Raw genomic sequence first — 27,297 nt, 5'->3', positions numbered from 1 at the left:
GAAATTCTCATTTAATCAATCTGGAAAGGACCCTACCCATCTGCTTTTTTTTAGCTGGGGGCCCAAGGCATTTATAACCTCAATTTGAGAAAGAGGACATTATATCCTGCTAAACTCTACAAGGAAACAATATTTCTCTCAGTTTTTTACTCTCTTTCTACCTGTTAAAATAGGTAAAATATTTGAAAGACATTTTTGATGGATATAATGTTCCCTACCCAAACTATCAACACATTTAAGAGTACTAACACTAATTTCAATTAGAACCAGTAAATATTATTTCCTTTACAATTTTCTAAACATTGCAGACTAACCTCTATTTTCTAAACATAAGTCTACCTGTATTTTGCTGTGTCCCCAGAAAAATGAAATAAAGTCTATCTCAATTTGTCCAGTAAGTGAGAATTAAATGCTAAAAATTGTTCATTTGCATACTCTCACCCCCACTAAGATCATATTCTCCTTAAACACAAGGCTTTATCTTTCATATCAGATCATATCTTAGAGCAGTGCATACTAGATGGCTAGATAAATAAAGAGATGGATGCTGGATGAATGACAGGTGGATGGGTGGGTGGATGGATACACAGATTTTTTAAATGAGTAAATCTGTGATTTAGTGAACTCTGCCCCCTGATAACCATTAGAACTTGTTTCCAGAGTTAGAAATATATTCACAAGGGTTCAGCAAAAATTGCCTAATTTAAATTGTTTAATCAACTCGAAAAGTGAAAACAAGGTGACGTCACTACACAGGAACATTTTAATATCTCTTGCACTCCCTCCTCTCCCCAAAAGCCCTGCAACTAGTTGACTTACCAGGACTACCCACGTGCAGTAGAAAGATTTGCGCCACCAACACATCACTCACCCCTCTCCACAATCGAGGTGAGACCTGTGGTCCCCTAATTGTTCCACCGGGAGGTATTTTGGGGGCAGCTAACTAAGAGGGGGCTTCCAGAGCTGATGGAGGAGGTGAGACACATGAGGTCACGGAGCCACTGCCTCCCCCTTTCAAAAGAAACCAGTCTGCTCTATTTCTTTCAGAATCCAGAGGAAGTTGGCGAAGTGTGAGAGCAGCACAGCACAACATGTGGTGGAGGCTTTGCAGCTTGCTGGTTTGGTTCCCCTTACAAGGTAAGGACTTAGAGCTCATGTCTTTTGATGTTCGGTTGACCTCATGTTTGGGCACATCTATCTACCAGTCAGTCGACGGCTGTCACGGAGGACCAACTGCAGAAGCAGCTCAGGTAAATCTGCCACTTTCCACGCCACGCCTCAATCACATCTGAGGGATGTTCCTGGATTCGTTGAATCTCTTGTTCAGTGGCTACAGGGTCTAGAAAGGGTCATTGTAGTGTGTGTCTCTGTGGAATCTGTGTTATGGCAAAGGGTAACACGTTTATTGGCTCTGTCTTTTAAGGGTATACCAGTTGAAAGGGCATCTGTTTGGGATTTTTAAAAACTTCCTTGTTAAGAACAAAGAATGGCCTTCCCTTGGGGATCCAATTGGTGCAGCTTTATAGCTTATCCCTATTTATACACTTTTGTTTAAAATTATTCTTTTAAATAGATAATATAAGCATGTGATTTAAAAAGGAAAGCTCAAAAGGTACAAAAGGATTGTCTCATTTTTAGTTAAAAATACTGTATCAGTATGAAGAAATTAAAAATTCTTTATTTGAAAACAAAACAAAACAAAAACTTCCTTGTTGTATAAGCCTTAGCCAAATAATTTAATTTCTCTGAAACAGTTTCCACATCTTGAAATGAAGATGATAACAATGTGTGATCTACCAAACTCTAGATTGTTATAAGGATCAAATTTCAAATGTGAAAGTACTTTGAAAGTGGCAAAGTGCTATATAACTCTTAATTCGTTCAGATCATAATGATCCCAGTGAAAACTTTGTGCTTATTTTTTGAGTCAGTTATACTTTACATTTCATTAGAATTTTCAAATGTGATTTTTTGATGCTTAATTCTAATGTAGTGTTTTGAACATTAAAGAAAGACACAGTTACCTTTTTAGCGCAGGTCAAATTATTCCTACCCAAAAGTGGGGGGCAGGCTGTATTGTCCCTGAATCTCTGATTGCAACTTGTATCATTTTCTAGCCAAGAAAATTACACATATACAGTGTTGCTTGCTTGTTGAATGTTTGTTTCCAAAATTGAATGTATTGTTGTGTTCTAAGTAAAGCAGCTGTCCTTCTAAATCTTCATTCACCACAGAACTGTATCTGAAGAATAGTATTTTTAAAAACTAGATGTCCTATTTTACATAGTACTTCAATTTCCTATCTTATACACTTCAGCTAGTGCCCTCTTTTTTGGTTCCTGCATCCTGAGGCACTTAATAAAGATTCAATTTTTGTAATAAATAATAGTGTCTTCAATAAGTGTCTTGAAGAAGAGCTAATACCTTCAGAAAAGGTACATTTAGATGGCTAAAATTAGAATGCTTTCAATTATTCCAAAGTTTAAAGTTTTTAACTGACCTTCACTTTTTCAGGACTTGAGTTATTCCCTTATAAAAATAGCTCACAGAAATAATGTTTTAAATAAAAAACTGCAATAATCATGTCCTAAGGTAAACCTAAGGTAAGTCTTTTAGGATATAAGTTATTCAAATACTATTTATAAAGAAAGGGGAGAAATGTATTTATTGTATCGTGCACAGTGCTGAGTACTTTATGTTATTTCATTTATCCTAGCAAAAATACTGAGGGAGGTATTCATATCCCTAATTTACATATGATAAAACTGAGGTTACAAGAAATTAGATAACCTGCCCAAGTTTTCACAGCTAGTAAATGACAATGTAAATATCAGCAAAGCACATAGTAAAAGTATTATCTCATGAAAGTTTTCAGTGAGTGTGTGTGTATTGGGTTGTGATAGAAAATGTGTTTCTTAACGTGGATCAAAAATTTGAAAGCTATAATTTACACAGTTTGGAAGATTCATTCTTGAAAAATCCCAAACTGAACCCTCATCCAAAGGGCCAGCCAGAGGGCGTCTAGGCTCAATGGTATTTGGGAACCAATTGCCCACTCTATCCTAAGCTTACTCATGCCCATCAGAGTCCCAAACAGGAAAGGAGCTGACCGTGTTGCTTTCTTATCAGCAAAAAGGCAGCAAATCAGCAGTTTGGGCAACATAAATTGCCAGCTGCTTTTAGCTAATTGAATTACGGGAAGATCACTACACCTTCTTCCACTGCACAACTTCTATGGGTGCCAAAAACTTATAGTCCCCCCCCCAAAAAAAGTCCCATAATCTTGGAACCTGCCCTCTTTTCAAGGCTCCTACTGGCAGCCCCTAGGGTGGGTAAAACACAGTAAGAATGGAGAATTTTTCAAATTCTTCCCATTTACCTATATTGTAGATGATGAAAATCCACCAATTTGCACCCTCTATTCGGGTTGTTTACTGGAGAGCAGGATGCAGGAAACAAAGAACAGCTGTAGATTGAGTAGAGGGTCCTCCTGATACTTCCTTTGACCAGCAAAGAGTCATCCATTTACTGACATGTTGTTGAGACAGATTCTTTAAAGCTATGCTGGAAATAATTTGATTTTGAGAAAGTCTGATTCATTTGCACACTCGTAATTTCCTCTATCAAATCTATCTAAAGGATAATAATAATGTTTTTTGTCATGATCTGAATCGAAGCATATTTTGCCTGCTAACCTCATAAGAGCCAAGCAAATACAGCTCTGGTTTGAGAATTAACTCACTGTGTGTCTCTGGTTTTAACCTAGCTCATCTTTATTATTTAACATAACAAAATGAGCATCCTATTAAAATATTTATTACTGAGTATATACATTTACTCATGATTAGCCATTGATTGAACAAATACTTAAAATGTTACTTCGTGTTAGGCCCTGGGAATATAAAATGAATGACTAGCAAACAACTTTTGTATGAGGAGTCTGTAATCTATCCACAGAGACATACTTGTAACCAAAAAAGTAATGTGTGAAGTGCTGTAAGAGAAGTTTATTCGAAGCCTTTGGGGATCTGGAGGAGAGAGGAGGTTACTGAGGGGAGGGAGAGGCTAAAGCCTGGTTGGGCAGCTTTGACAAAAGTGGTGTAATTTGACTTGAGCCTTGAAGGAGCTAAGAAAGGCATTCTAGGCTGAGAACAGCATGGACAAAGGCAAAGTATCTTCTTGAGCCTGGAACCTTCTGGAAACAGCAAGTAGCCATTTGCATGGAGCGTCTGGAAGGGAATATCAGCAAACGAGACTGGAGGAAAAGATGGGAGTCAAGTTATCTGGAATTTTGGCCTGATTCTTACAGGCAGTGGGAGCCATAGCAAATATTCTAATGAAGGAATCAAACGATCAAATTTATACTTTTAACTGTAATTCTGAAGCAGACGAGGATGATAAATTAGAGGGAGTGGAGGCTAGAAGGAGGTTATTGTAATGGTCCAAGAAAGAAACAACGGAGGCAGTGATAGTAGTGAAAAAAAGAGGAATGAATTGATTAAAGAGATGTTTTGGAGAGGGAAGACGCTGGGGTGCCTTTCAGATACCTGGCATGCAGTGGCTTGGGATGACACTGAGGGCTACAGGGAACTACCAGAATGGAGCAGGTGGAGCACAAGGGACAGTACAAATGATGAATTCCAACTGGACGTGTTGAACTCGGGGTCCCTGCAGGACAGACTGGCTCTCTTCGGGAGTTTTAAAAGTTATTGCATGCAATAATTGGGCTACTAAGAAAAAGAAAGAATATCTTACTCTTTCTTCAGCCTGCCATGATGACCTAGAGTAGGGTGGACACACTGCAACTCCCCAAACCAAGGACTCTTAGGAACTGCACAGGTTTTACCTACGGGTGCTTTGGTAGGTAGCTGTGGCTGCTGCTTGCCCTTCAGCTTAAGGGTCGGTCACGCATACTTCGGCGCGAAGCCATTCCACTCATAGGACAATTGGTTCACGCGGTGGGGGTTGGAGATGATGGTGAAGGTCACAGGTTCCCTTTCCATGTATAAACCAGTCACACAGTCACAGTCTATAGCTCCAGACTTAACGAGCGGCCTCGTAACACATGGCTGTGCATGGATGGATAAACCCAGTCATGGAGATAACGACCAAGCCCAGCAATAACTAATCCACTCAGTAAACATGATGCACCAGCAGTGAGTGGTGACCTTCCAGGAGAGACGTCACAGCGATTCACTGTCAAGCTCTGTATGTCCAGCATTTGGGAGTCACGTCGGGCTCGTTTGTGGGTGAGAAGTCTGAAGCCCAGACAGGGAGAACTAGCAAGTAGGCGCAGGGCACTCAGGGTCTACACTAGAAAGCCTAAGGGTGAATAAAGATATACATGTCTTTAGAACCCGTAGGGGAGGAAGTGGTGAGCAAAGAAGATACCCCTCACCCCATCCCTCTGACAAAGAAGGTGAAAGTTTGACTCTAAACTTAGGTGAAGAAAGATTTTAAAGACGAGTTCCACTGTAGTTTTCAATGGCAACAAAAGGATCATGCGGAACTTTTTTCTTAGAAGACGTGCCATCAAAACTTAGGTACCCACTGTGCTCCTCTTCTACCCTTTGACGTGACTTAGAGACATTAGACAATATTTTTAAGCACTACCACTGAAGCAATAGGGCCCAGTGGATTCTCACTGGGCTAGTCTTCCTTTCTACAATGATTTCCTGTCTCTGAATCAAGCACGGGGTCTACATGACAGTACTGCAAGACAATTAGGCTTATAAAGTCAAAAGCAAGGCTAGGAGCCAAGAGTGGAGGAAACGACTAGTATTCTATGCCCCAAACACAGCCCTTTCCATCTGGATCTCAGGCACCTATTCTTGTGGTCAGCAGCCTGATCCTGAATTCTCAAAGGCAAGAGCAAACACTCATCTTGGGAGATAGAATTCTTTAGCAGATGCTAAAAAGCCATACTACCTTTTAGCACAATTTTTAAGACACTGTGAGAATCAACTGACATTATTTAATTCAGAAGCGTGCGTCCCAAGAAAAAGACAAGGATGATATACACCTTTAAAATGGGAAACATTGATTCATAAGCAGGCAGCAGACAAATCTCGCCACTCCCTTCTCCCCACATGTGGGCTTCCTGTCTAGACACTCATTTTACCAAAGGTAAGAACATTGGCAAAACTTCTAAGTGTCCATTTCTGGCCGGGAGGATGAAATCAGGGGATGTTGCTTAACACTAGTTTTTATTCTATCATTTATTTATGCAGTAACTTCCCTCCTGCCTCTCAGTATTCTTACTAACAACAGGAGAGCATAGATATCTATCCATTGCCTGCATTATAGTGTCATCATGAAAGCTGGCATTAAGCCATTACTTTCCAAGCTCACACTGTGATAGTTTCTGTAAGGAATGAATTTTAGAGAAATAGAAAACATAGTTATTGCCCTCTTGAAACTTCAGTCTGTTTGTGGGAAGCAAGATAACGCACGAGAACTAGAGAGTAAAGCAAGAATCACAGTGGAACGAAGCAATGCAAGTTAGGTCTAGATTCAAATTCTTGGTTCAAAAGTTGCTTAACCTTGGAAGAAAATTCCATTGTCATTTCAAAGCATCTCTACTAATATTGGCCTTATTACTCGATTATAGGTTGATTTTATAGATGAGAATATTTCCAAATGACCTGCCTAAGCAGAAGTCTGGCCTATGACTCAATGCTTTTTTGAAAATAATCTCTTTTTATTGATTCCTTGTTGCTCATCATAGTATTGGCTGATGATATGAGTGTTTTTCCCTTAGGACTCGAACAAACTGTTTTCCCATGAAAGTCAATATGAATACAATACAGTAATTCTGGGTTCTTATTGCCGGAGGCCAGGTTGAAATTAATGACCTAGGAATGGAACAAACTAAAATGTCTGCACCAGTTAATTCCCAGAGTTCTCCAAAGTGCTTTTCCTAATATTTGAAATTTATCACAAGGAATTAACTCCCTTCTTGCTTCTCTTTTTTAGTTTTTTTTTTTTAAGGATTAAGATGATGCAGTAAAACTCATTGCATTTGCTGTTCATATTTTATAACCCCATGGTATTCTTCTGTTTATGGAAGTGTTTGGTACTTTCACTGATAAGAATTGTCTCGCCCTCAGGAAAAAAAAATTTTTTTAATTTAAAACTTGAAGAAAAAACAAATGGCAATAAATGTGCCAAATCGGCAGTAAAGCCAATTTATTTTTCTATCCGTTTCTTTTTGGGGAGGATAACTTTGTAGCTGCTTAGAACCAACTGTTTCTCATTCTCTGGGGTTTGTGATTTGGGGAAATTAGACTCTCACGTTTGCCTGGGGAAAGCGCTGCTGTGGAATATTAAATCGGAAGAGATCTGAGAACATCTTCCCTCTGGCGGAGAAGCTCTTCTGTGGGTGGGGCGTACCTACTCACCGTGATGGGCAGCTCCATAATTCGCAAGAGCCCGATGGGAAATAACATTCTTTCTTAGCATCCAAGACCCCCGATTTATACTTGAAGACACAGTCGCCTGTTTTATAAACAGTGTCCAGAAAGGCTGAGTTTTCTGGGATCTCGTCCCTTGGGTAGTCTGACTAGGTACGTGAGCACGGGCTTGCGAGCCTGCACACGTGGGCACAGGTGCCAGCCCCAGGACCTCTATGACCTTGAACCTCTACTCCCTCATCGTCAAGGGAGCAAAATAATTCTTCCTCTAGAGGGCTAGTTTGAAAGTTATGTTAAATATTGGTAACACGGAAGACACGATTCCCAGCATATGGCAGGGCAGATGCCTAACAGACGTTCAACTTTCTTCCCATCAAAACCCACCCCTTCACTCAGACCTCTTTCGAGAGACATCTTTACTGCCCCTGCACACTGCGTTCCCTCCCTTCCTCGCATTTTTTGCTGTTGACTTACGTTTTGTTTCTCTAAGAAATGTGTAGTAAACGACCCAATGACGAATGAGGTTGCGTTGAGTCTAAAGCCCTGCCTCAGCTCGGGAGTGGTGTGGCCCGTGCCAGCCTGACTGTCCCCCATTCTCTTCCTCTGCAGAGGCCTTTCGGACCAGCCACATGGAAACCGTCACCGTGGAGGAAGGCCAGACACTCACTCTAAAGTGTGTCATTTCTCAGGCGGAGACCACCTCCCTGCAGTGGCTGGCCCCATCGGGCTTCACCATTTTCTTCAGCGAGCATCCCGGTAAGGGAAGGAAAAGTAAATCACCGCCAGACCTCAACCTGAGGGATTTTCCAGACAGACAGGTTGGTGGGACAGAAAGCAGGCATGAGTCACCCAAACGGTGGGCTTGGCTCCACCCACTGTGACATGTAAATAACACCCAGAAGCCTATTATTTCACACGTGGCTGCTTTTTTTGGACAGGAAGTCTGAAATGGAAACCCCACCAAAATGGTTGGTAAAGGGGACTCAAAGGACAAAGTACATTTCCATCAACGCACCTCACCCCCATGTCACTTTTTGACTCTCAGCGACCATGAAAACCACCAACAGCGTGATGACAGACGGGTAGCAGATGGACAGACTGGGGGCCCTTGGTCCTCAGGCAGCCAACACATCACCCCACATCTGGAGCCAGCTGCTTTGTTTTCCATCTGAGCAACCCAAAGCCACATCTCAAAGCCTCTTCCAGATGGCTCCCCTTCTCTTGTTGGTCTTAACAAAACCTTTAGATCACTAGGTGACAGGAGTTGACAGGACGTATTACTTTGAAAAGGAAGGCAATCTTCCTCTCTCAGAAATACACATTGAGTCTTAGATGCCTGAGATGGAAGAGGACTCTTTTTTTCCCCAATTTTATGAAGATATAATCGACATACAACATTGTATTAGTATAATGTGTACAACATAATGATTTGATATACGTATACATTGGAAAATGATACCACAATTTTAATAGTCTATTTAGTTCATCTCTTTGGGCAGGATTTTATGAAACCCTCCCCTTTATGAGACCATTTTATATCTCCATTTAATACTCCTAACTGTCAAATGTTTGGAAAAGTCTCCAACACAGCAAATTTCATTCTGCTTTATAAAAGCAGAGCCTCTAAAAACATTTGATGTGCTTTGAAAATGTTATTAAATATTGACAGGTTCAATGTAAAATAAATTATTTTAAGCTAAATCAACTAGATTCCCATAGAATAAGTAGATATTAATTGTTAAAAGTTCTGAGAGGAAAATTTAAGTAGAGAGAATTCTGTTAAATAATGTTTTCTGTTGCTCTGTTTTGGGTAAACTGGGAGAAGATGGACGTTCTCAAATTTCTGCAACAGGATGCCTTGATCTAGCTTGATGGTTCTCGACCAAGGGTACTTTTTGCCCTCCGGGGGGCATCTGGCAGTGTCTGGAGATAGCTTTGGTTGTTATAACTGGGGAGAGGCAAGGGGCTGTGGACTCTAGTGAGTAGGGATGCTGCTAAACATCTCATAATGCACAGTGTAGTCTCCCTTCCCAACAAAGAATTATGGACTCAAATGTCCGTAGTGCTGAGATTGAGAACACCTGAATTCCAGCTCAGGTAACATCAGTGTCCCAGGACACACAACAATTATTCCAGATGAGAAACAACCTTCCTTAGTCAGCCATTCACAGTTTAACTATTTTAGGCTTGTTCACATTATAAATCTTAACATTAGAAAAAAAGAATCAAATAAAACCACTCATTTAAGGAGCCTCTGATTTGCTAAGCGACCTTTGACCTGAGATGGAAATCCCAGGTCAAGATAGAATCAAAAGGAACACTTGCTATTGGCTAGAACTTTCTGGAGCTGTGGGGGATTTTATGTTGGGGTTCGTTTGTTTGTTTGTTTGTTTTGGCCATTCCTTAAACGTTTGGAAGGACTAAGTCGTCATCTTTGGGAAACTTCAAATAATAATGAACTTATAAAAATTAAAAATAACAAGCACCTAGCTGGAGCAATGAATATCAGTGCATTTATGTTCCATTCTTCACATACACTGTGACAAGACCATCACAAATGAATCAGATTTCAAAGACGTAAATCCTAGTGGGACGTTTTCCATAATGTAAAAAAAAAAAATTATTTAATGTCGTCCTGCAACCTGAACCCTTTGCCAGCATAGGGCTCTTAATTTCCTACAAGCACAAATAAAGCAAATTGCTTATTTCACGGATCCTAGAATCAAAATATTTCATTTCCTAAACTAACTTCGAACTATTCAAGGCCTCCAGCTGGCAACACCAGAATCTGGAAAGCAGCTCAGTTGAAGATGGGACATTTGTTCCTTTAAAGTGTGAAAATCAAAAGCTATTTCTGTGAATAATCAATCCACTGAGAGTCTGCATTCATCTGATATCTCTCCTCATAACAGCTCTTTTCCCCTCTTGTACAGCTTTAAAAAATTCCAAATACCAGCTTCTTCATTACTCCTCCCATCAGCTCTCCATCAGGGTGCTGAATGTAACACAGCAAGATGAAGGCGTGTACAAGTGTCTGCATTATGGCAACTCCGTGAGAGCAAAGGAAGTGAAAGTCATCGTGTTAGGTAGGTGCCCGAATGCCAGGAAACCCAGCCTGGAAACAATAAACTTAGGAACCTGATACATCATTTTAAAACTTAATATTTTAGTTAAAAAATGTTGCCTAGAGCAAGGCATTTCCTGGGCGCCTTTGCCATCTTTTGTTGAAAGGAACACAGCATTTTGAGTGGCAAGCCCCAGACTAAAATGTGAATTTGTGAAATTTGTCTTTGGCATCAACTAAATTCTCTCTGCAGGGAACTAAAAGGAAAGAAAACTAGTACTGGATGAGCCGTGACTGTGTGCCAGGCGCTGTGCTAGGCTGCAGAGAATCAAAGATGAATTAGGCACAATGTCTGCCCACAAGGAGTTTGCACACTAGTTTAGGAAGGCACAAAACACATACGGACATCAAGCAGAAACTTCTGACAGCATATCCTAAGATGGCATGAATTCAGATGTAACTGCACCGGACAGTCAGCTCACATCCTCTACAAAACAAGCTCCTCTCTTCTGTCGCGGGTGGGTGTGTGCGGGGTTGGGAGGCACGGATAGGAAGGGACAGCTCCTGACCGGTTGGAACTTGCTCAGTTCTGCAGATGGTCAGCTGTGTTCAGTGTAAGTCTTACTATCTTTACCTTTTTGCTTTTCGTGGCAAAACAGATCAATTAAAAACATGGCTTTTTATTGCTCTCTAGATAACATAAATCCACATATCACACAAAGAATTTCTTAGACTTCTCTTCTTGAATTATTAGAGTGTGGTACCTGCCATAAAGTAAAGGCATGTTGACTAAGTCTCTAGGAAGGAGTGGCTCCCTAGGGGTTTTGAGAACCAATGTGACTCAGCTTAGGGATCACCTTCTCCCCACCTTACTGGCCACCCCAAATACCACTCGGGCTCAGACTGACTGTGTGCCCTACTGAGCTCTCATAACACCCCATGCCTACCGCTATCATTGCACTTAACAGTTGGCCTTTCAATGAACAGGTTAGGGGCTGAGCCTATCACCAGACTGTAGCTCCTTGGAGAGCCTTATCTGCATTGCCGGCATCTAGTGCAGACTTGGAACTGACCTCATAATGTCTCAATGGCAGATGGATGAGTAAATCAACATGAAAGAGTGCAGTTCTGGACCACAGTGTGAGGTAGAATAGGCAAGAGGAAGAAGGAAGCCTAACTGAAAAGGGTTTCCAAGACAGGAGTAGAAAGAAAAAGGGCCGGTGGGCCCTTTAAAAGAGAAATGCATCTTTGATGTTAGGAGGGAACAGAGGTAACGTACGTTGAGGTGAGTCCTAGACTCAGGAAAGTGTAGACCTGAAACAGCGAGACCATAAACCAGCTCCTTCATGTCACAGACAAGGAAACTGATAGACCAAGAAGTTGTGGGATTTACCCAAGCGCTTACAATAGTTGGTGACAGAGACAGGACTAGAATTCAAGCCTCTATTCCTCACTTAGTGTTCTACCAGTCAAATACATTCATGTATAACATTTAATAATTACTGTTGTAACAAAGTCTGCCTGAGAATTTCTAGAGACGAATCACACACTGGGCGACAAACATTCTGATTACAGCCAGAGTAGCTTTACAAGTACCTAAAAGCCCTTTAACTATATTTTGAGAAAGGTCAAGTAAAAAAAGACGGCCATTATTTAGACCACCCCCTACAATGATCCCTGCAGATTATTAGGCTCTGTGCTTTGCTGATATCTGTAGACCAGCTAATTAAGCAAAGAAAAATCTATTTTCTTCTAGCAACTCCTGTCACGCCAACCTTGGAAGTTTCCGTTAGAATGCAAGATGGAGAACATGTCCTACTGAAATGCTCCACCGTAAGAAGTAAGCCCCCTCCACGGATAACCTGGCTCTTAGGGGATGACATGGAGCTCCAAGGTAAGTGAAGAAATGGTTCTCTTTCCTCCTTTGTTTTCCTTCCTGTTTATATGCCTAAGGAATTTTTCAATGTTCTGGCACCCTCTGGTGGCAGAAGGGTCCAGAAAACACCATTCAATATTTCATCAGTTGTTTCAAGACAAATTATCCTTACTAACCAATCAATACCATGCCTTACTCTTGAAAGCCTCTACACAAATAACATGGTTACATGTTTTTGTTTAAAACAAGGTAGAAAACTAAAATAGAATATTTATTATGGCTTCATAACATTTCATAAAATAAAAGGTACAATATAGCTATTACCTATGAGCATAAACTTTGTAGCAGGCATAAAATTAAAAGTACGTTTAACAGGGACTTCCGTGGTGGCGCAGAGGTTAAGAATCCACCTGTCAACGCTGGGGACATGGGTTTGAGCCCTGGTCTGGGAAGATCCCACGTGCCGCGGAGCAACTAAGCCCATGTGCCACAACTACTGAGCCTGCGCTCTAGAGCCCGCGAGCCACAACTACTGAAGCCCGCACACCCTAGAGCCCATGCTCTGCAGCAAGAGAAGCCACCGCAATGAGAAGCCCGCGCACTGTAACCAAGAGTAGCCCCCGCTCACCGCATCTAGAGAAAGCCTGCGTGCAGCAACAAAGACCCAAAGCAGCCAAAAATAAATAAAATTAAAAAAAATACATTTAATATAATACATGTAATTGGAACATATATGAACTTGCTTATACCTTGGAGTACTATGTCATACTGCCCACGACAGACAAAAATATTTTGGTAACAAAGAATCTAAGCTTTGAGCCTTTTAACTGAAGCAGGAAAACCAACTGTGGTGCTTGGGAACTATTTCTAGTTTGTTTACATTTCAACAGACATTCCATTCGATTTTATGTAACCATAGATTCAGTCCAGTGCCAATTCTGGACCTCTCCTTTAATTTGCCTTATTCATTCAACTTGAGTAAGGTCTTGGGTCTTTGTGTTTCACAACATTAGGCTATCTTTCCCGTGTAAACATGATAAGCTTTGGATTTTTTTTTTTTCCAGTAGTGAAGGGTTTATAGAAACTTATCCACTCTTGTTCATCTGCTTCTCTTTGGGACTAGGGCCAAGCATGTCCCAGGCAGCTGGGGGAAGTTAGAGTGAGGGTAGAAGTCTAACAGGTTTGCCAAGATGTCAAGGCCATTGGTCTCTCAGAGACCCAAACACGTCCAACAGCATTAAACAGCCACAACCTCACACGCCTCTTTAAATTGCTCCATAGGTGAAACCCACCATGAATATGAAACTGATGGGAAGAAGTGTAATAGCACCAGCACACTCAGAGTCCACACATATGGCAAAAACTCAACAGTGAGCTGCATTATCCGACACAAAGGCCTGCAAGGAAGAAAACTGGTAGCCCCTTTCCGGTTTGAAGATTTGGGTAAGAACCACCAATGACTGTCTTTAATTATTTTAAATTTACCTTAATATTACACTATCAAACAAAATTAAATGGATTAGGAAAAGTCCTTCAGAGTGAGCTCAGGTCAACAAAGCTTTCTTTAATAGCAAATTCCTTTAATGATTGAAATGTCTCCCACTAGCCAACAGGGTTGCAACTGTTCCAACACCGAGAGGAACCCCCGTTGTGCAGAAAGCCTAGCAGAGTGCCATATGCAAACAGCGTCATGGTCGCTTTTTGATCATGACAGCTGGCATAACTTGACCTTAAATAGTTTTATTGCAGTCATGTGTTTGGAGAGATCATGTGAAGCATACTACCTCTCTGTACTTAACCCAAAAGGAGACAATATTAACTGAAATAAATCTAAACTTGTCAATATCATTTTATGTTAATATAACACTCATGTAGTCACATTAAGTCATGATTATGCTTTAGATTTATTTTGTTACAACCATTTTGGAGATTTTAGTTTACCCATGTTAATACTCTGAGCAGAACACCAAAAAATAAGAATAATAAAAACTAAAAGAAAAAAACATCAAACATTAAATGTGAAGAGGAGTTGCCTCCATTTTCAGAATCTCTCTTCTCTGATTCCTTCACCAAAAGTTTAAGAAGTAATTTAAAAACTATATAAAACTTTTTGAGCCAAGAAGTATCCTATAAGAAGCAGCATGGGAACTTCCCTGGTGGTCCCATGGTTAAGACTTTGCCTTCCAATGCAGGGGGTATGGGTTCGATTCCTGGTCGGGGACCTGAAATCCCACATGCCTCACGGCCAAAAAACCAAAACATAAAACAGAGGCAAATTCAGTAAAGACTTTAAAAATGGTCCACATCAAAAAAATCTATAAAAAAAAGAAAAGAAGCATGAATCACACATCTATCATTAATAAGAGTCCGACCTTCATTACTTTATAAAAGTTCTTCTCAGTGAGAAAAGAGATTCCTGGAGGATAAGAATTCACTCACATTAGTGAAGGAGGAAGCTGTTGGGTGACAGTGCATTTGTTGAAAAAGCTCTTTATCAAATGAACTAACCAATGAGGAAAGGCACTTGTTAATGAGAACCTCTCTGTGGGAAAATTGTCACGCTGCCCTGTGGGCGCTGGTGCTGTGGCTAACAGCTCCCCGCTCACTACCCCGTGCTCGCCACCGTTCACTTTCTCATCAAACCAAAAGCAGGTCTTGAGGAAGCTGGGTTTAGAAGACTCAAATACCCACAGACCAGACCGTACTGTAACCTGACGCAAATATTCCTACCTCTTTGTTTTTTGGGGTTTTTTTAAGATTTTTTTTTTATGTGGACCATTTTTAGTCTTTATTGAATTTGTTACAATATTGCTTCTGTTTTATGTTTTGGTTTTTTGACTGTGAGGCATGTGGGATCTTAGCTCCCGGACCAGGGATTGAACCTGCAACCCCTGCATTGGAAGGCGGAGTCTTAACCACTGGACCGCCAGGGAAGTCCCTCCTTCCTCTTTGTCATTCATTCTGGTCCCCAGCCTCCACCCCCATCAGTGGAAGGGAGCACGTGGGGAATGTGAGAGGGTCGCCAAAGAGAAAATGGGGCTTTATTTATCTAAATGCTTCTGAAAGACTTTCGGATTTTAAATAAAAGAACCAACAATATCAAAAAAGCATATTTTTACTTGTCAGCAATTGTTCAAGCCATCTACAAAAATTACTGCTGAAGGGGAAATCACAGTTTCTCCTCCTTGATGGCCATAGTTCTATAGGACTAAAAATCATAGCCATAAAATGTTTCTAATAATAATAACAGGCTAAAACTTGACTTTTATTTATGATCTGATTGTCAATTATTTAGCACCACTGCCAGATCCCCAGTAAGTGTTCACAGAACAACACCAGGATCACCTGTTGGTGCTTCCAACTGTCTATGAATATTTCTCTTTGACTAGCTCCTACATTGACCAACAGATGCTAGAAATCTGATAAGTAAAAGTTTGCTAGCTGAGGATGCTCAGGAACATATTTACAATAAGGATTCTGACCCTCCCATCTCCACACTCTGCATGGTAGGAACAATGTTTACTTATTTATTTTTAAAAGAATTAACCTACTTCATATAAAGAGAAATGGCATATTTTTATGGAAAAAAACCCCTATATTTTGCAATGCCAAAAAACAGAAAAATGGCATTGTTTTACATTTTAAAAATCTTTTTTTTTTAAAGAAGATGTTGGGGGTAGGAGTTTATTAGTTTATTTATTTTTGCTGTGTTGGGCCTTCGTTTCTGTGCGAGGGCTTTCTCTAGTTGTGGCAAGCGAGGACCACTCTTTATCGCGGTGCACGGGCCTCTCACTTTCGTGTCGTCTCTTGTTGCAGAGCACAGGCTCCGGACACGCAGGCTCAGTAGTTGTGGCTCACGGGCCTAGTTGCTCCGCGGCATGTGGGATCCTCCCAGACCAGGGCTCGAACCCGTGTCCCCTGCATTAGCAGGCAGATTCTCAACCACTGAGCCACCAGGGAAGCCCTAAAAATCTTTTTACTATCTGGTTTAATAGAAATAGGTTCTCATAACTTCTGCGTTCAAGCTCTTGCGATATGTTGTTTTGCTTAAACTATATAAAAACATTAAGCCTCACACAAAGTTGGAAAAGGGAAGAGTATTTGAATAGCCTTTTTCAGATAATTGTGGATACTCTTCTTCAACACTACACTAAAACTCAACAAGAGGTAGTTTCTTAAAGGTTAGCTGCTCTGTGGACTCTAGAACCATGTCAATGAACTTTTCATACTTTCGTTACATTAAAATCCATTGAACAAATTTGCTATTTAAATGATCCAGGCACTATTCCTAACATCATGCCTTGGTCATTTGGAGAATATTGATTCATTGATTGATACAAATCTTTCAAATGTTGGCACATTTCAGTAACAAAATCACATTCATTAATATCATCACTAATCTCATCAGAAGCCTAAATATTTGGAACCTGTCAAGTTCACAGTGGTGGATACAGGTTTTCCAAAACTCTAACTTGAAATGTGGCTAGTGCAACCGAGGAAGTAAATTTTTAATATTACTTGTTATTAATTTAAATTTAAATAATCAGTATAGCTGGTGGATACCATATTGGATAGCAGAGGTCTATAACATTCTAACCAACCAGGGAGATAAATCATCATGTACCAGTATCCACATAATCAAAACAACATTCAGTCTAAAAGAATCTATTTAGCAGTTTTGCTAAATAGAGGATAAATCAAAGTAAATACAAACTCCAGTGTGTCTGTATGTGTGTGTGTGTGTGTATATATATACATATATATATATATACACACACATACACAGACTATTGTACATATATGCACAATTGTATATATACACTATGGCATATACACAATACATACAATGTGTATAATATATATAGTGCATAAAATATATATAACCTGTTTTGTACATAACTATATGGTTATCTGAATTCACATAGTATACATTATTCTAGATCTTAGTCATGATTGACAAATTTTCTTCTACATGTCCCCAGTAGTTGCCATATTATGCTTGTCTTATAATTTGCTTCCAGCACTTCTATTTGACTTGCCTTCAAGCTTTTCCTTCTTTTCATTGCCAGCAGCTCTACCCTTTCTTCAGTTTTCTCTGGCTTCCTTGTGGCCACAGAGCTTACTTATCATCTATATTACTATTTCTCTAGTGTTTCCTAAGTGTTTCTTCTTTTCTCAGAGTCCTTGGCACGTGATTCAGGCATATTTATAGTTTTCAAAAAATTTTAATGTTTGATTAAGAAAATATTTTTTGGGCTTCCCTGGTGGCGCAGTGGTTGAGAGTCCGCCTGCCAATGCAGGGGACACGGGTTCGTGCCCCGGTCCGGGAAGATCCCACATGCCGCAGAGCGGCTGGGCCCGTGAGCCATGGCCGCTGAGCCTGCGCGTCCGGAGTCTGTGCTCCGCAGCGGGAGAGGCCCCAACAGTGAGAGGCCCGTGTACTGCAAAAAAAAAAAAAAAAAAAAAAGAACAGAAAATAATTTTCAAAACCACAGAAAATTCTTTGATTAAATAAAAGGCTGAGAAACACTTGTAGGTTCCATAAAGATATTACATATCAGTATCAATATTTGTAAATTAATAGGCACCATTTTTATAAGCTCCGTGGTTACAGGCCTGTTCATTGATTGGTCAAATCTATGCTAAGCTGAACCTCTGGAAACATTCCTAACCATTGTTTTATATCATACAATAGCATTTAGTAAGCACTGTGCTTAATAAATAGCCAGGTGTTGTGCTAAACATGTTATACAAATGAAATCATTTATTCTCACCAAAAAACTCCAAGAGGTACATGTGTTAGTATCTCCATTTTACAGGTAAGAGAAAACTGAGCATCTGAGAGATTAGGAACCTTGTCCAAACTCACTCAGCAGCAGGCAAGGAGCAGCACTGGAATTCAACCCAGTCTGAGACTGACTCCAAAGCCACCTAATAAATAAGCAGGTAGATATGTGATTGGATAGATAGACAGACAGACAGAGGGACTGATAGGTAGATGGATACAGATAAAGGCGCCGAATAGTCTTTGCCCACCACTGCCAAATGCGCCAGTCCACGGATGTCCAGCCTGCTGCACTTCTAAGCCAGGCAGCTTAGCAGATGGACAATCAGCGGGACACAGATTCAAACACCAGAGCAAGAGCTGCAGAACACATAATTCTGAGGTCGCTGCAGAACCTCCACAAACAGGTAGCAGCCAAATACATTTCCAACCTATTGTACTGAGCACAATGTGGGTAAAATTGCTCTCTGTAGTTGCAGAATTTTGTTTTTCCCCTTTCCTAGTTACTGATCAAGAGACAGCTTCAGCTGCCCCGGAGACAAGCTCTCCATCCTCTCAAGACCCTGAGCAGTCCACTAGTACCGGTAAGTATCGAAAAACATTAAAACTTAAAAAAAAAAATTATGCCTCTTTGGGAAGGTCACTTTTCCAATTCTAAGTTTTCATTTTTTTCTTTTAATTTGTAATAAGACCATATAGGACCCCTTGCAACTGACTCCAGCTTTATGGTGACCTGGAGAAGCACCCTATCAGTTAGTGGGATGGGCTTCAGGGTAACTAACACCTTGTAAGTTCTCTCTCTCTCTCTCTCTCACACACACACACACACACACTCTCTCTCTCTCACACACACACACACACACACAACTGTGACATTTGACTTCCTCTGTGGTAAAAGGCAATGCTGAATTCATTTATAGGAGACTTGTTTTTCCATCTAGAACAGACCAAACACAAAATAAAGACATGGTAACAACAAAGCGCGAAAAGCAGAATCTGGAGTTTTGGTGTTGTCATTGAATAACAAAGTCATGCTTGAAGGCTCACCACTTACTTGGTTGTCAAGAACTCAGATAGTTTTTGATAACAGGACTGAACTATACATGGAGAAGAATTTAGAAAACTTGGATTATAATACCAGCTTTTTTAAGACAGTAAAGCACTAGATGGTTAGCTCTGGGCAATGATCATATATCTAACTTATCTTTGTATTTTACCGAGCATAGTATCTGGCCATAGCAGATACTCACAAAATGCAGCGTGAATGAATGAATGGATGCATGAATGAATACATGCATGCCGTTGTCATGGTGCTTTGAGCAAGACAAGCCTCATCCAGAAAGGCATAAATTCCTATACGTCCTCTTTCTGTCTCAAATAGTGTCTCTATAAAACTGTCATGTGGTGGGAGAGGTACTTTCATACCACTACCATGTTCATAGTTCGGAGTATGAGCTCACATGTTTAAAATGTTGATCATGAATAATTCTGAAACGTACATGTTTAGGCTCTTTAAACACTGATAAGTACATATATACCACCCGTACGTACATACCTGTCCTGCAGGGCGATGGAAACTGAAAATATTATGAAGCGGAACTGCCACCTCACTTGCTTTAATAATCCAATATTTTTAAACATGTTGAGAATCTCCTTGTCTTTAAATTGCTTTACACCACTACTGAATAACTCAATTTTCTCCTCTGCTTTTTCATATATAAGATTTAAGAAATATGGCTTCTAAAATTCCTTTCAGCTTTCAATTTCTACAATTTTATTACTGTTAATACTACCCATTTTCAATAGAAGGGGTGGTTTCATTCCCCTTGGGGTCCACATCGTGGCGCTGTGCAATGGGCTAAAAACCAGGAGACGGCAGAGGAAAAAAAGAAAGAAAAGGGAAGATGAACAACAAAATCGGAAAAAAAGATCTCATTTTTATAATTTCTCTTACCTAGCAAAAATCATCATAGTACATCCCACTTCTAAGGGGGAAGCAAGCATAGGTCTGAATGACAACTGAGCTGATTTTCAACATAAAAATCATTGCTTTGTGCATTTCGGGCTATGGATTTTCTATCCATCATGCTTGGGATGCCATTCTTCAGTGTTCAGTTGCTATCCTGAAGCACCCTAAAACTCTCTCAACTGATAGGCCTGATTCAGGAAGGAAGCATAAAATACTGATTGAAATTTGGGGCTCTGAGTCTCAATATTGGCTCTGCCACTTATTTGCTGTAGGACTTTAGACAATTTACTTAACTCTTCAAAACCTCTGTTTGCTCAGAGCTGTAGTGAGAAGGAATATATACCAAATGGTCAGTTTAAGGCCTGGCACAGAGTAGTGTTCAATAAACATTTACCTTAAAAAAAGGCAAACTGATCCTGACCATTTGCAACTATTTTTGGAAGAAGTTAGTATGAACTAATAACCTCATTGTTGTTTTTTTAATGAGGATCACTTAATTTGGTTTCCAAAGCTGCTTTAGGATGACTCTGTGCATATATACACACTACACAGAACATACATAGTCATATGTATATATTATGTCTTACTTTCACCTTAGTTGCAGTAATGGAAGATTCTAGTACCTCAGAGATTGACAAGGAAGAGGAAGAACAAACCACTCAAGTCTCTCACTTGGCCACTGGTAAGTGTTCCCACCACTCATTTATTTAGCATAAACACGATGTTTTAACCTCTTAATCAACACATCCAATAGCCTTTTACGGTCCTCATTATTTTTGACCTTTCTATTGGTCAGCCACTTCCTGTCCCTTTACTTAGTTGTCTCCCATTTAGCAAAATTAGAGCCCGCAGAATCAGAATTCTAGAAGGATCTTTAAGAGCTCATCTGGTTTATCTCTAGATGCCTTCATGGAGGACCACATTTAACCTAGCCAAGATTAATGAAATTTCATTTTGTTTGCATAGTTTCACAAACTCCTTAACAATCTCTCTTACTACTTAACTACACTTTGCTGAAAACCCATTCCTTAATATCTAATTTGAATCCCCTGACTATAGTTTAATATTCTCACGTTTCCACTAGAGATGAAAAATAACTAGCTCGATATCTATGTAACTTAAAAACCTTTTTCAAATCATCCCACACAACTGCTTTGTCTGTTTGTATCCCTGCTTGCTTGTTTTCAGAGAATAAATGACATGAATCTCTTTACTTTCAGGGTAAAGCTCTCTGTCGTCTCTTCCTCTCAGCTGTGTATTAGCCTCTACTATATTTTGCAAACATTGCGTATATTCCTCAGTGACAAAAAAAAAAAGAAAAAAAAAAATCAAGCCCTCGAACCGTCTAAAATCCTTTCATTTTCCTTCTAGAAGCGAATCGTCAGTTTGTGGGGCTGACGAGGAGGAAGAGCGGCATCCTGCTGCTGACCCTCGTGTCCTTCCTCATTTTCATTCTCTTCATCGTCGTCCAGCTCTTCATCATGAAGCTTCGGAAAGCACACGTTATATGGAAAAAAGGTGAGTGGGCAGAGAACCTGACGGAGGCTACAAGATGCTCAAACAATTGGCCAGCCCAAAGGGAAATTCTGTCAAAGCTTTTCCATTCAATGCTGTACTATCTATTTGATGAGTGTTGTCATTCAAATAAGCAACTGTTTGTTTTGCAGTGAACATAGGATGTGATTCTCTAGGAACTATAGTTAAAGAGTGCACGACCAAGAGAAACTAGAGTAGCTCCAGGAATTAGCATTAAACTCTGGAGGCTTCTACTCACAAAAGATACCAAATAGCATATTCATTAATTCATTCATTCATTCAATAAGCATTCACTGAGCACCTGCTGTGTACCAGGCACTCTTCCAGGCACTGGGGACACATCTGCCAACAAGACAGACCAAGTCCCTGCTCTTAAGGAGCTCCTATTCTAGGAATGGTCAATCAAAGGTTGAATATAATAGACTGTTTTGGGTCCCATTCTTACACTGTAAGAATGCACTCAGCCTCCATCAACCATACGTTAGTAATTTTCCCTAAGCATTTTGATTTAAAAGTTTATTTCATTGGAAACAAAAACAAAATTATTTAGCTAGCATGGAAGATATCTACTAAAATACAGACTCAACACATATCGGAAACAGAAGGGACCTTAGAAGTTACCCAGAATAACCATCTGCTGTATTCATTCCCTAAATGTGTGCCAGGATTAAATCCCCTCTTTAATTCTGAGTGGTTATTTAGACCTGGGCTGTTCAATACAGTAGCCACAATATGGCTAGTCAGCATATGAACTGTGGCTAGTTGCTCTTGAGAGGTGCTGTAAGGATAAAACACACACCCAACTTTGAAGACTCAGTACACACACACACACACACACACAGACACACACACACAAGAATACGTCTAATAATACTATTTTGAATCTACTAGTTAAATAAAACATATTTATTTCACCTGCTTCTTTTTACTTTCTGAGCAGGGCCACTAGAAACTTTTAAATTACATGCGTGACTTGCATTCTGGTGATCTTGGACACTGCTGATTTAGCCACATACGGCTTGAATACCTCTAGTAACAGAGAACTCATGATGTCCCATGGCAAAATACTACATCTTTGAACGGCTATGACCCTCTTAAAAGTACCACTTCTCCTAGTTTAATATCAATGTCTCGAGATATTCAGATGCACTAACATTTTCATCATAAATATACCTAAACACAGGGTCTGGCTTTCCAGCTGTATCTGCACAATAGGCAAATGCCATACTATTGTTTCAAAATCTCCCGTTGATACTTCGCCCCCATACCTCCTTAAGGGCTACCGGAATTGTTTCTTCCCAAAAGACAGGACTTGATTCTAATCTGCGGTCATTTGACTTCCGCAGCTCTTATACTGCCTGGCACAGTGCCTGCAGGAATCATAGTAGAGAATAAAAAATGATTTGTTGAACGAATGAGGACATGAGGTATGGGGGAGGGAGTGATAAGCCCACTATGGTATAAAAACAGGTATGCTCTTACTCAAAACGTACAGTTCTGAATACAGATGATGCTCTGTGCACCAGAAATCAATAACAATTTTCTCTTCCTGCAGAAAATGAAATTTCAGAGCACACTCTAGAAAGTTACAGATCGAGGTCAAATAATGAAGAAACATCATCCCAAGAGAAAAATAGCCAAAGTAAGTCAACTATGTGACCTGAGATTTGAAAAATGAGGTTAACTTGTTGCCTTTAATGAGGAGAATAAAAATCAAAGTTTGAGTTTTCGCACAAGAAAAAGCAAATCACATAAATCATCTTGTAGAACTTGAGGAAATACTTCTTTAAAAACAAGAAGTAGCAGTTCAGTTCAGGTAGCGGGAGGTATGCCCCTTTGGGAAGCCATCCCTGAGTCCTCGCTGTCACACACAGGTAGAACCCTCCTGTGTGCCCCAGTATCCTATATACACCTTTACAGTGAAGCACTTCCCACGCCAGACTCTCATGTTTGGTGTGTTAATTTAGCTACCACAGTACACCTCCAGGTGGTGAGCAACTGGATCTACTCTATGTGTACCCCCAGATCCTAGCCTGGGGCTTGGCACAGATGGAGTGCTGGATAAATTTGTATTGAATAAATGAATATAAGGCTTAACTAATTGAAGCAGAAATGTTTCAGGTCTTTTGGATGACTTCATTGCAATTCTTCAAGCAAAATATGAAAAGAAGAGTCTAAAAGGAGACTCTGTGTGTGTGTGTGTGTGTGTGTGTGTGTGTGTGTGTACTCTTGACAAAGATCCAGAGAAAGAAGCTAGGAATATAGCAAAACAAGGATCTTACACCTTCCAACCATTGTTTCCTCCATGCAAATGAACTTATTCCACCTGCCAAAAGTTGCAAGAAAATGCAGTGAGCTTTGCCACTAGTTCCTATTGGTTTTATTGAGGCTTTGTAAGAAGCATTTCTTTTACACCACCTCTGGCTTTTTTTTTTGGTTTTGACCTAGCAGGCTGTGAAACGGAAAGAAAGACTAGCTGTAGTAGCAGGAAGAGGGGCACAAGTGAGAGGTCTGTGCGAGACCTGGGTGTGGGAGGGGAAAATGTGTGTCAGCTGCATGCAGGCTGTTGTAGTACAACGCGTGTTTCTATAACATCCATCTCCTCCCACGACTGTCAGGGGGAGAATGACGTCAGTATAACGTGTAATGGGGGTTGTTTCCTACGCCGATGCTCCCAGGCAAGGGGAACAGAAGAGTGGGAGCAGAATTATAACCTTTAGCAGGAAAAGAAAAGCCCTCAGCTCAGCTGCTGGGCAAGCAGAAGCCCTTGTAATTCACCTTTAAGAAAGTTTAAAATGAGTATCTATACAGAAAAAATGAACACAACATTGTAAATCAACTATACTTCAATACAATTTAAAAAACAATTAAAAAAACAAAAGGAGCATCTGCACTCAGGACTCCCTCCCCAGAAAGGTCTGCCCCCACCCTGACTCCCTGGGGCGGCTTGCCACAGCTGTGGGAAGTTGCACTTTATCCTGGGCTCTGACCCCCACTTCCATCCTCTTTCCCTCAGCACCCTCAAATCCAGCATTTCAACTCTATTGTTTTTGCTCACTTAAAAGCTACCTTCTGGAGCTGTTTCCAGACTCTGTGTACAGAGTTGCATAGGCTTTCAGTGGGTCGCCCCAATCCTCTTCTTCCCATAAGCCCTCTTACTTTCAGTATGAAATTATGCTAAAGGCAATGTATTTTTTTGTCCAGCAATACATATTTGATAGCAGAGATGTCTATATATTTTATTTCAGGTTTATGAGCATATAGTTTACATAAGAAGACATTTTAAAAATTAGACTATAACAGGGTATTCAAGACAGTGTATACACATTAGTGAATTTCAGGTTCGATTTTTTTTAACACATTAACATTCGGACCTACAAATACCACGTGCAATCCACGTGTTTCAAATAAATGGGTGCGATGTTCTTCAAACTAAATGTTCGTGTTCGCTACGTTTTTCTTTCAGCTTCTCGCTCTAAGAGCTGCATGAACTACATCACACAGTTGTACTCAGAGGCAAAAACAAAGACGAAGGAAAAGGCACAACCTTCAAAATTAAAAAGAGAGCTCACTCATATACCAGAGAGCATTGTGTAGTGCTCATTGCAACAGAAAATAGGATTTCAGGGCAGCCTCATCATCACCTCAGTGGAGCAGCCTGTGGGAAGGAGCATAATTACCATCACATGAAAAACAAAAAAAAGTACTTTGAGTGCAATGCAAGATGGTGCCCTCCAAGTGTAATCTGCCCCGGACTCAGAGCAACAAATGAGGACTAACCCATGGACATAAAGCTTTGTAGTTAAAAAAAAAAACAAAGAAAAAGAAAAGAAGAGAAAGAACCTATTATGCCTGATACTACTTCAGAGCAGAAGGAGTCTACTAAACTTTGGGATCAGGGTCAATGTGACCAGCTAACATCTTACTGTAAAGGGAACAGGAGATATTAGATGCTGGGCTCTAGTGGAACTATTTAAAAAAAATTTTTTTTTGGTCTTTCTTTCTGGTTTCCAAATAAAGAACTTCGGGGGGCCTCCCTGGTGGCGCAGTGGTTGAGAGTCCGCCTGCCAATGCCGGACACACGGGTTCGAGCCCTGGTCTGGGAAGATCCCACATGCCACGGAGCAGCTGGCCCCGCGAGCCACAATTACTGAGCCTGCGCGTCTGGAGCCTGTGCTCCGCAACAAGAGAGGCTGCGATAGTGAGAGGCCCGCGCACCGCGATGAGGAGTGGCCCCCACTTGCCACAACTAGAGAAAGCCCTTGCACAGAAACAAAGACCCAACACAGCCATAAATAAAAAAAATAAAAAAAAAAAGAGCTGGTGACACGTACGTGCGCCGAGACAGCGCGAATTGGAGAAAAAAACAAAAAAAACCCTCAACAGGTTACCAGAGTAATTCAAGGTAAACTACAAATAAAGGATAATTGAGACAGTACCCAATTTAAAAAAACAAACAAACAAACTTCGGGATGAAAAGGACCCAAAGAAGGTCTGTAATCCTAGGAGCTTACTTTCAAGATGCACTTTTAAGAAGCTGTAACCAGCCCATTCCCTGTCTGGGAGAAGTCATGCAAAACAATGCGTGAGTCAGATAAGCATGAAGGTCCCAAGACTGATGCCCCAAGACACAAGTGCTAGTTCAAGGCAGACCCAAAGTTTCCATTTTCTTCTAATTGTCTTGCTAAATCACAAGAGTTGACCTGGTAGACAGTGTTTTTTACCAGGGCACTTCATTACAAAAACACGTACAAAAGAAAATAATGAGCTGAATTTCCCGATTACTGACCTAATAGATGCTTTTAAAAAATTATTTAATAAAGAGCAGAATACGTATTTGTGTTTCTAGTGGTTGTTCCAAGTCGTACTTCCTCCCTTCACTTTCACGTGTGAAAGTGACATGTGACATGTCTTTTTTCCCCCCTAACATTTATGACATTTCTCATTCTTTGGACCTGAATAAACTAATTCTAAAATAATACCACCTGCCCCCCCCCCCATTGCTCTAACACATGCATAAAAATTATGAGTTTGTAATTTGTTACAGGGGCCAGATCTAGCCAGGCTGATGTTTTTCTCATGATACCATTTTTTTAACAATCACAAAATTACTGAAAGGCATAAGGATAGAATGAAACACTTTTCCCTCTAAACCACTGTAAATTGACATGATGTCCTGTCACCCCACAAATGCTTTAGCGTGTATTTCCTCCAAACAAGGACACCCTCCTTTATAACCATAGCGCAACCTCCAAAATCAGGAAATAAACAGTGACGTTTTTGTACTGCAGACCTCAGACTTCATCCATCTATCTCCGATTGTCCCAAACCTCCCAGGGGATCCAGTTCAGAGTCACATGTTTCATTTTCCTCCTACTCAGTTTGTCACACAGTGCCTTCCCTTTCACAAGCCGGACGTTTTTGAAGATTACAGGCTAGTTATCTTGTAGACCGTCCCTCCGTTTGGCTTTGTCTGATGGTTCCTCATGGTTGGATTCAGGTTATGCAACTTTTTTTTTTTTTTTTTTTTGTGGTACGCGGGCCTCTCACTGTTGTGGCCTCTCCCATCACGGAGCACAGGCTCCAGACGCGCAGGTTCAGCGGCCATGGCTCACGGGCCCAGCCGCCCTGCGGTATGTGGGATCTTCCCGGACC

At 40.5% G+C, this 27,297-nt stretch overlaps 1 protein-coding gene across 1 annotated transcript; it reads left to right on the top strand.

Moving 5' to 3' along the window:
• Window positions 1–1,091: 1,091 nt before the first annotated feature.
• On the top strand, window positions 1,092–26,257 carry CRTAM (cytotoxic and regulatory T cell molecule; the record flags this gene model as incomplete). The annotated part of the gene is made up of 10 exons (XM_081239847.1): window positions 1,092–1,137; window positions 8,022–8,168; window positions 10,346–10,498; window positions 12,233–12,370; window positions 13,634–13,795; window positions 18,641–18,721; window positions 20,705–20,788; window positions 21,478–21,624; window positions 23,198–23,284; window positions 25,109–26,257. The coding sequence occupies 10 exons, from the start codon at window positions 1,092–1,094 to the stop codon at window positions 25,237–25,239; spliced, it is 1,176 nt and encodes a 391-aa protein (XP_081095973.1). The 3' UTR covers window positions 25,240–26,257.
• Between the last annotated feature and the right edge of the window lie 1,040 nt (window positions 26,258–27,297).

This window comes from Mesoplodon bidens, assembly GCF_964165515.1.
Source record: "Mesoplodon bidens genome assembly, chromosome: 7".
Classification (NCBI taxonomy): domain Eukaryota; kingdom Metazoa; phylum Chordata; class Mammalia; order Artiodactyla; family Ziphiidae; genus Mesoplodon; species Mesoplodon bidens.
This window is presented reverse-complemented; position numbering and strand designations above follow the sequence as displayed.